Source organism: Charadrius vociferus, unplaced genomic scaffold (assembly GCF_000708025.1).
Source record: "Charadrius vociferus isolate BGI_N301 unplaced genomic scaffold, ASM70802v2 scaffold282, whole genome shotgun sequence".
Classification (NCBI taxonomy): Eukaryota; Metazoa; Chordata; class Aves; order Charadriiformes; family Charadriidae; genus Charadrius; species Charadrius vociferus.
This window is the reverse complement of record NW_009647731.1, coordinates 6,760,334-6,770,498: the sequence shown is the minus strand read 5'-3', so window position 1 is coordinate 6,770,498 and position 10,165 is coordinate 6,760,334. Positions and strand designations below refer to the sequence as shown.

At 48.9% G+C, this 10,165-nt stretch overlaps 1 protein-coding gene across 1 annotated transcript in view; it reads left to right on the top strand.

Annotated features, from left to right (window-relative positions):
* Positions 1–1,106: 1,106 nt before the first annotated feature.
* Positions 1,107–10,165, top strand: part of AFAP1L2 (actin filament associated protein 1-like 2) — a 28,109-nt gene continuing 19,050 nt past the window's right edge. The window contains exons 1-4 of the mRNA XM_009881638.1: positions 1,107–1,116; positions 1,945–2,073; positions 2,599–2,676; positions 7,670–7,770. Of these exons, the coding sequence (XP_009879940.1) occupies positions 1,107–1,116; positions 1,945–2,073; positions 2,599–2,676; positions 7,670–7,770 (318 nt within the window). The remainder of the gene's footprint in view (positions 1,117–1,944; positions 2,074–2,598; positions 2,677–7,669; positions 7,771–10,165) is intronic.

Genomic DNA, 10,165 nt, shown 5'->3' with positions numbered 1-10,165 from the left:
CCACTTCTGAAGCTTCAAATTAAGATTTGGTATTTTTTGTGCTGTTTCTTCTGATACCATCTCCGACACATGAATATGCTGTCCATCCGGACGATCTAATAGGAACGTACATTTAGGTCTGGCCAGCGGGAACTGACCTCAATTTAAATTTTCTGAAGTGAGCCACCAAAGCAGATGAGCGAGGCTGTGATTTACCCCAGTGAAGTTTCCTTAAACTTAAAAGCAGCATGGTCCTTGAAGCTTGAGAGAAGCTGGTTATGAGTGTGTTTGACATCAAATGCTCACGTTTCATTGTTTAATGATATCAGTGGCATCTAATCTTGTTGTCGCCAAATACTACCTGTTTCCGTACAGTTTATGAAAAAAACTGTTGTTTCTTGAAGTGATTCTTGCTTTCTCTGATTTGCAGTGGCTTATAGCTGGGCAAAGCTGCAGCTTGCAAAACCATTCAAGTTAATGCAGCACGATACAGGCCTTTTCTATTCCCTACTGGTCCTAAATCAGACCAGAAGAGAATTAATTTGGTGTAGCAGGTATAAAAAAGAAGTGTGAGGTACTATCAGTTGGTAGGTTCCTCTGGAGCCATTATTGATTGATCTGGAGTCATTAGACTCTTTTACAGTCGAGATAGTGAAGATTATTACAGTTTCAGAGCACTAGAATGTTTTTCAATTAATGGCTAGCAACATTAACCTTTACAGTGTGATTTATGCTTTATTTATTAACATTCTAACCTGAGGAAAGGTTTCCTGGTGGCTAAAGATGGGGGAATAAGAAGGTGATGGCTCTCTCCTGGTCTTACACAAATGTTCTTTGTGACCTTGGAGGTGGTGGCACTTAAACTAGATATGCTTCAGATGTTTTTTATCTTATGAAACCAAAATATTAAGACTTTTCCAATTCATTGGTGTGAACTGTGACTCACAGGGGTACCACGGGAACACACAGCGTGTGTGTAAAGGGAACGGAGCATTGCCCTGGTTAAATTGTCCATATGTCACGTTACTTGGTGGTGTGCTGAGGAGTCAGCCTACTTTGCAGCCTGGCGCTGGCAAACCCAACCTTCGCTGCCCATCTGCCCCGCAGCTCCTGAGCATCAGGGAGCGATGGAGTGGGGTAGCTGGGGAGCCTCCAAAGGGGAGGAACAGCCCTGGCTGGGTTTTCAGTGCTTTTCCCACACACCATCATTCTTGTGCGGCGCTTCCTCTCTCTACATAATACTCTGTTATTTCCTCCCTGGAACGGGCTCCTGCTGCTGCTGCTAATTAGTCCACGATAAACTTCAGCATGAACAAAAGCAAGCAATTAAATGCCTGTTGCTTCAGCATGAGCCCTGTCAGAGAAGTGATTTGTCGGTGGCAGAGCTCAGTAGCTCCTCAGAGGAAAACAAACCTGTTAGCCTGGCTGAGCCCTCAGTGCTGGGGAGCGGTGTGTCCGAGTTGCTTGCTGCAGGTATGCAGGGATGTTTTGGTACAGCAGGTTTTCCTGGGAGTCTCTGAGATGCTGCTCAGTCCTGGGTCTTCAGTTCCACGTGGCAGAATGATCTCTGTGGTCACTACCTAAGCGTGGCAGCTTGAGAAGTTACTGAATTATGAATTATGTATGTGCTCAAGATTCAAGTGTCAAGATCTTGCTAGCTGCTTTTGTCTAATCTCAGCCCTAATGTTCAAAATCCGTCCAGGCTTTTTCCCCCTTGAGCACAAAGTCCAATAGGAGGAAGAATAGATGTTTACATGGGATTTTACTGGTGTGTGAATGGACAGAGGGAAGCTGGACCCACTTTCTTTTCAAAACTAGAGGGAAGGTTCAAGCTGGAAAACTAAATATGAATTATTCCTGGGCAGAAAATTGCAGAGGATCTCAGAAAATTCAGAATTAATGGATGTGCTCTTTTGAAATGCCACCCAACTGCTTTGCCAACGGTTGTCTCTGTTGCTGTTGTAGCTCTCGAGCAGCTGCTCACAGAACTTGAAGATTTTCTGAGGATACTGGACAAGGAGAACTTGAGCAGCACTGCCATTGTGAAGAAGAGCTTTCTCTCTGACCTTCTGCGAGTCTACACCAAGTCCAGCGGTACGGGCAAGGAAAACCAAGGATGGGGTGGTGGGGTCTCGTGGGAACTGCTACGGGGTCTTTAAGCAACTTTTTCTTGGAGGCTGGTGGGAAGGGGAGCCATGAAAATTAGAAGGAGAAAATGAAACAGATTATTTTTGCAGTGACCTCTAATTGTTTATGTAAAATTACTATAGTTATGTGTCCAGCTTTACAAGCGAAGGATTCCCAAGATTCCTAATACTTTCTGTTTTCCTTATTAAACCTTAAGTTTATTTAATCCACTTTGTAAGATACACAGGATGTACTGTTTGGCCAAGTTAATGTTTAAGTAGAAATTTTAACTTATGGAATTTCCTGACTATAAAGCATTTAATTTTTCTGCTTTTTATTATTGCTTGGGGTTTTTTCTGCACGTTTCCTCAACCAATATGCTCTCCCCAAAATGTACTCAGCAGAGACATTTTTTACATCTGTCTTTGTGGAAAAACTTAACAACGTGAAAGCAGCGGGTGGTAAAGAGTTCACTTTTCCCTTCGCTTGCAGGTGGCGATGAGGAATATATTTATATGAACAAAGTGACCATCCATAAACAGCAGGGTGACCAGGAGAAACAAGACAAAGGTAGGGAGCTGAAGATCAATGGTTGCCTCATACCTAACGGGGCAATGAAGGCGCACGTGTGGTTAGAGCCTTGCTTTACTGGGAGCTGTGGAGGCCCCCCCAGCAGCTCTGAGGGACGAGGCAGTTGATGGTGTGGAAGCACAGCCATTTTCATTGCATTCCTTTGGAAATCATGGTCCTTGCCAACACTGTGAGGTTATTCCTGGAAGTAGCACTTTGGAGAGCGTTATTTTGGGATAAAAATGTTGCCTTCTAAGGCTTGCAGCTCCATTGCCTGAAATATTTAAGGAAGCCCTCATGTTTCCTTTGGCCACGAAACATATCACTTCACCTCTTTGAGACCTTGAAAGCATGTGTCTTCTTTAGCGTGTTGCTCTGCTGTAGCCCAGAGGGTCTGCGTTGTCACAGCCTTGCGAGGCGAGTTCCCAGGCGCAGCCTGCACCCTCGCCATCTGCGCGGGCAGAGCACCTTCATCTCCCGGGGGATGCAAGAGTTCTGCAGTGTACAAGCCAAGAAATTAAACCTAGATAAAATACTCATTTCCTATTTAAATTTGAATTTGTAAAATGGGAAAGACCATAATTCTCTAAAAATGTCCTCGCTCTTTGAAGTTCATCACAAAGGCTGTTTGTGATAATTGCCTGGAGTGAGATTATTGCTGACGCACGCCTCGCTGGTGCACAGGTAGTCAGAGGCTGACCCTACCCCACTTTTTCTGATCCAAACAGATGAGATGAGGACGCATCAGTGCAGCCTGCTGTTGACATGCTGGTCCTGCAGTAGTTGGGATAAGTCCGTTTCCAGAGTTGTTTGTTTTGGTTTTATTGTCTTGTGGTGGGTTGTTTTGTTCCTTTGGTTTGGTTTGTTTTTTTAAACTACCTGCAGCTGAATTTAGGTTAACTTCAAATAGCTCTGAAGAACAGGACGTCCTCCCAGATTATGTGTGCAGCCCCAATGTGGTCTCCAGACAGGGACCTCTGGGTGATGCTGTAATGCTCCATAACAGGATTGCACAGCATCCTAGTAGCCCCAGGTGGCTCAGCAGTGACATAAACATCTCTTTATATAAGTTACCATTTGGGTATATAAACCAAGACTTGCGCTGATCCACCATGCTGAAACACAGGGGCAAATTTCAGACAATTTATTTTTAGAGTTGGTTCTTTTATTTCAGACTTTCCCTATCGAGGCCATGAGCCTACCCACTCCGTTGCTCCCTGTGGGACCTGGCGCTTCTCTCTTTCTCTGTTTTCAACAACCTCCCTATTCCAAGTAAAACTTTTGAGTTATTTGGAAATGCTGAAGTCAGTGAGACATGTATGGGACCTTAGCCATAGCTGCAGCTGGATGTACAGCCCTGATCCTGCCTCTCTAACTGCATGGAGAGGTCCGTGCCTGCCTGGTCAGAAGTGGGACCAGCAGGTTCAGAGTTAGCAGGTAGAGAGGGCCCCAGTACCCACTGGTGCTAGGGGGTGTGATATGGATCTCCCAGTGGTTATGCAGCTCCCTTTACCCCTTTTGTCCACTGTTGCTCTGGGCACTTTGTTTCACCAAAATCCTTTGGTGGGATGTGGTCACCACACTTTTGTGGCTGAAGTCAATGGGACCTCTCATGCCCTGTGGGGATAATACATCAGCTCCAAAAGTTTCCTTTCCAAGCCTTAAAACATGCTATTTCTGCAAAAAAACATATTTCACTCACTGCTTCTAATTCCATCAGTAAGGATTTAAGCTAAATGCGCTCCTTTTGACATGCCTTTTTATAGTACAGTAATTTAATTCACTGCAGTGAATGATGAAGGCACCATCACTTACTTAATCTTGTTTACTTGAGACACACAGCAAGTCTCTACCTTGCAAGTCCGTGGGACTCTTCAGTGAGCCGAATGCCATCTCCTCCTGGAAGTCAGCACAGAGGGATCGAGGTGCAGGATCTTGGGAGGTGGGACCGACGAGCAGCTTAGGGCTCCTGGTGGTGCACACTGCAGTCCTCTTACCTCAAATAACAGGAGGGATTCGCTTTTACAAAGAACAGAGAGCACTGATAAATAACAGTTAGTACAAATGCCAATTTTAGCAGGATTTTCGTTCTTTTTTCTTCTTCCTTCCCTCTTCTAAATTCTGTCCAAATTCCAGGTTTTAGAGAGACATCTTTATCAGAAGACACTTGCAAAGTGTTAAAGCTTGTCTAGGAAAAAATACTCCTTCCCTCCCACCCCAATAAGGAAACAGTCTGTGATTTGTGGTGCTGACGTGTGTAGCAGCAGAAGGAAGGGGTATGTACAGCACATGCTGTGAGGACTTTCCATACAGAAAGCATGCCCCCAACATAAGATGGTCATAGACCTGTTGGAAGTGAGTCCAGAGGAGGACCACAAAGATGATCAGAGGGCTGGAGCACCTCTCCTATGAGGACATGCTGAGAGAGTTGGGGTTGTTCAGCCTGGAGAAGAGAAGGCTCCGAGCAGACCTTATAGCCCCTTCCAGTACCTAAAGAGACTACAGGAAAGATGGGGAGGGACTCTTGATCAGGACGTGTAGTGATAGGACAAGGGGTAATGGTTTTGAACTGAAAGAGGAGAGATTTAGATTAGATATTAGGAAGAAATTCTTTACTCTGAGGATGGTGAGGCACTGGAATAGGCTTCCCAAGGAAGCTGTGGATGCCCCATCCCTGGAGGTGTTCAAGGTCAGGTTGGATGGGGCTTTGAGCAACCTGGTCTAGTGGGAGCCCATGGCAGGGGGGTTGGAACTCAATGATCTTTAAGGTCCCTTCCAACCCAAACCATTCTATGATTCTATTAGGTGCTTGTCCCCACGTGCTGGGCACAGCGATAGTTGCTCTCTGCAACCTCAGAACAGAAAACCCAATAACGTCTCCCAGGGGTCTTGTCAGGATGAAGGTTAAAAGGGGATTCTTCCTCCACAGAGCCTGAAAATCAAAGCTCCATTGCATCCTGCTCTGCTCTTCAGCTGGAGTACATGGGCATGTGTCCATGGAGGTGGGCAGGTTTCCAGCAGGGTGAGGACCAAAGCTGTGGTCTCCGTCCTGCGCTCCAAGGTTGGTGGGAGGAGGAGGAACTGCTGGTACAGAAACCAAACAGCATTTTCCTGGCATGGTGAGGTTCAGTGGGATGATTGCTAGGTTTCGGAGAGTCGAGAACAGATGGTCAGCACTTGCAAAAGGTTTGGCAGTGGTTTTTGCTGCTGCAATGATTTCTCCTCTGTGGAGCTGAGCATGGGAGGTTCTGCCTGGCAGAGGAGGATGTCAGTTGGCCTGTCCATTTCTCTCTGCCAAGGAGGCCTCTAAAAAGTTCCCCGTGTGGACAACTGTAAGTGTGGAGATAATCCCCTCTTGGGTAGCAGCCCAAGGGCTTTAGGAAATCTTAGACTTGTTTCTGATGTTTCCAAAAGCAGCAATGACCTCAGCAGCTGCTGTTGATGGAAGGTGTCTGCCCTGACAGCACCATCTCCTTGGTCCTTTACAGAAAAGGCCAACCTCCAACAGCAGCCTGTAGATATGACTCTGGCACTGTAATCATGGGGTATTTTGGTAGGTGGATCTCCCCATGATCAGTCTGTGTCATAGGCTCACCTGCTTTACTCCATTTGAACCTTACAAGACATCCAGCAGCCCTACTTGCGAGGCGCAAACAGCTGCTTGGAGTTGGTGTCTGTTGATCCATGGGTGTCCGTGTCCTCCTGACTTACTGAAGTCAGCCAGTGCTGATGACCAGGAGTCCTGCATCACAGGGAGCAATTTGTCACAAGAGATGTATTTTGAGCTCTCGCGCCGTCAGGCCAGGAGCTGGCTGCAGCCTGGCAGGGCAGAGCTGTCATCGTGGCTTCCGAGTCCCAGACGTGAACAAAGTGATGTGGTTTCCAGCTTCTATTTTTAAAGTCCAGAAATATGCAGCAAAGTTCCTGCCCGCATCTTCTGAGGGCAGTGCTGACCGCTGCTGGGCACTGCGCGGTGCCTTGGCAGCATCCGCAGGTGACTAAGGGAGCTAGAGCATCCACTCTGCTGCAGATTCTGGACCCAATTCCCTTTTAATTTACTGGACTTGCAACGCCTGAAGACCTTACCTCATTTCTCCCACAGTGTTTGGCAAAGGCGCTCTGTAAAAGGGAATTTCCCCCCTCTGCACAGGGTAATGCCTTCAAAGTCCTTCATTTTTCAGCTGCTTGGTGCCTTGCTCCCACTTGTTCCTGAGCATTGCTGCGTTGTGCTGTCTCGGAGGTCGTGGGATTTGGGCACTTGTTTGAGGCCACCCAGGAGTTCTGTGGTGGGGAAAGAGAGGGACTGAACACAAGTTTTCTGAGCCCTTGCCATACCCTCCAGCTACTGAATCACTCTGCATTCAGCTGCTTGGAAAATGTGACTTTCCAGAGGCAGACGCCTGGAACAGTTCTGCTGCCATATGCCCTTTCACGTGTTTGGCCTGGGCTGCTTTGAGAGCAACTCTTCCTTCGGTAGTGGTTAAACTACTGTTCTTGGCTGGCTATGATAAGCCGTTGTGCAGCCCAGCTAGGCAGCAGCCTTTGCGGTTCGCTCTGGGAGCAGGGTGGTATGAGCTCCACGTTTCTGGAAAGGCAGCAGAGGTGGGGACAGTCACCAATCTGTCCGTTTGCAGCAGCGGGGATGAGAGCGAGCAAGGACTAAAGTGCTGTGGATCTCCAGACACTGTGTAGCATCCGCCTGTGCTGCTTCTCAAGACCCATTAAAGTTTCAGCAGTGGGTCTAGGCTTCATGGTTTACCCTCCAGAAGGAAAAACATGCCCCCAAACCAGATGCCAGTTCTTTTGCTTGGTCTCCAAGTGCCACATTCCTGGGTACGGCACGAAATGACATGGTGGCCCCGTAGTGCTGCCTGTAATTGTCACTCTGCTTCTTACTGAAATAGCACCTCGCTGTTCCCGTGCACCCTGGGTAGCGAGAGCTTTGCTGGGAAATGCCACATGCCATCGATATAATTGTGTTTCTGGCTTGCAGCGCTGGATCGGAGGAACTCCTTGACCAATGGAGACTCAGGACTGCATTCGTCCCCTCCTCAGAAGAGCCTGCCGGACCTCCCCCCTCCAAAGGTATGTTTGGTGAGTCCTTTGCTTGTCGCTGCCTAACCCTCAGCCTGGGGGTGCGAGCCCCTGCAGGCTTCACTTCCATTACATACTGCACAGAACGGGTAAAAGGAGAGACCTCTGCTCATGTACAAATAGTCCTGGTGAGCTTTATTTAAAACAACAAAAAATAAAACTAAAAATATTTAACTAGGGGGCTCCCTGTCGGACGGGTTTCCAGCTATTCGTTTGGTGTTTACAAACACTGCAGGTCAGCATGTGGCCGGTGGCCCAGGCAGGGTGGCCGTGCTCCCGGGGTGGCTGGGCATCCAGAAACTCCTGTGGTTCCCACGTCTCGTGCGCAGATGGAGCAGGCAGCTGCCGGAGCCTTGGGCTTCCCGTGTGTGTGCAGGAGCACTGTGCAAAACGGGCTGTTCCCCGCCAGGGAAACCCACGCCCATCGCGTGGCAGCCCAGGCTCAAAGAAGGAAGAGAACTGATGTTTTCCAAAGAAACAAAGGTGAGGTTGGCTCTTAACTGTTGCTTTGGAAATATTCCCCGAGTTGTAAAGCAACTGTGCCCAGGCTGCTGGCATGAACTTAGGAAAACCAGAATTCCATCAGCGGTGGGGCAATCCCTGGGCAGGGCCAGGATCTCCCTCGCCGGCAGAGCCTTGCGTGGTTTGGCCATTAGCAGAGAAGATCAGGTTTGCTTCCAGCTGAAGGCCCTGGTGGTGTCTGTGCCTTGGGTGACCGTGCTGGGCATTACGCCAGCTGTACAGCCCCATGGGTCTGTGAGGAGGAGTTGCCAGCACTGCGCATTTTCCCATAGGACAGCTGTAAATCTGGTCAGGGCCCAGTTATAAATCTAGCCAGGGGTCCATTGCAACACCATCAGCTTTCAGTGGGATTTTGTCTCCCTGCCAGCAAGCCAGGGTGGCTGTCCTCGAGAGATGCGGGTCACCCCTGAGACCCCGGATGTTGCTGTTCAGTAGTTGATCCGACGTGGGAATCGCTGTTGCTTGGGATTTCAGGATGTGAAAGGAAAGTGTGTGTGGGGAGGAGGAGGGGGAAGCATGGAAGAGGACGAGGAGATGCATCCATCAGCTGTGGAGAAGCATCTGCTCCTTTCCCAGGAAGGAGGACACAGGGTGAGGCCCCAGGACTTCTACCCAGAAGGGGCTGTGTGGCTCAGCTGGAGTTAGCTGGAGGAGCTGGGAAAACAAGGGGATAGGAGGGGATGCGGCCGGCAAACCCTTGGATGCAGTGTGGTTGCCTGCTGGGAGCTGCTCCAGCCCTGGGGGGCTCTGCCCACGAGACTGGCCAGGGATGCAGCACTGGGGCTGGGGTCCCCTGTGAGCAGCAACCAGAGCATGAATGGCTGTTTGGCTTTGGTTTTCTCAAAGCCAGAGGGGGTGGTGGCTGTGGCAGGTGTGGCGAAATGAAGGCATGACCAGGGGAGCAGCAGCTGGGTGTCCCCAAGGCATCTCTGCTTGTGCTCGGTGCAGCCCAGCTTTTCTGATAGGGCAGTCAGGAAATTAAATGAGGGAATGAGAAAAATACAATCTTGGATATTAGTTGAGAAGGATACCTAAGCCATCCATCTTCTCCCAGGCCTGTGCTGGGAACTACCTTCTCCCACCTGCTTACTGCTAGCACTAACCTCCGTTGGATAAAGCAATCGCGTACCTCCTCACTGTGAGCATCTGAGTCTCAGTGAGCTGTTGGCAGCAAAGATGTCTGAGCATACTTCATGAGTGGGGCTGGGGAGAGCTTTAATGCGGTCCCAGTTAGTGTATGGAAATTGCTGTGGTGGGGAAACGAATCTTCCCTCTCCATGTTTGCTGCTCCTGGTGCAGGCAGGAGCCATGGCCACCTGGGCAGTGGAGGAGAGCGCGCAACTCTTTACGCAGAAACGGGGAGATTAGGAGAGGACCTCAGAATATATATATATTGGCTCTGTGAAGTTTTCTGTGATTTTGTGGTGTTAAGGTACCTCATGGTGTTGCTCTACACTTGTCTTTTGAGGCACGGGAGAAATTTGGTGATAAACTTTGCACAGCAGATTGTCCTTGGTATCCACTGACACCAACAGTCAAGGGGCAACCCAACAGGGATGGCCCAGCTGGATCCCACTAATTTCTTTGGATTTGTCCCAAAGCAACCTTTAAACAATGAGTCCTACAGGCTGTGGCTCAGACATCAGTGACCTTTCATCTGCAGTAGTCCTGGCAGCTCTGCCGCTTTCCGCAGCCGTCCGCTGAGAAAGTCACACGGTGCGGATGCAGATGCCCAAGATGGTTTTATTTGCATGGTCCGTTGTGCTGTAATGCAACAGGCAAATGTTCCGTAAGGACCGGCCTGGGTTAGATAACACAGCGTGTACTCTTTAACTTAAGCTAGAGACAAAACAACTCCGTGCCTTTAGGGAAA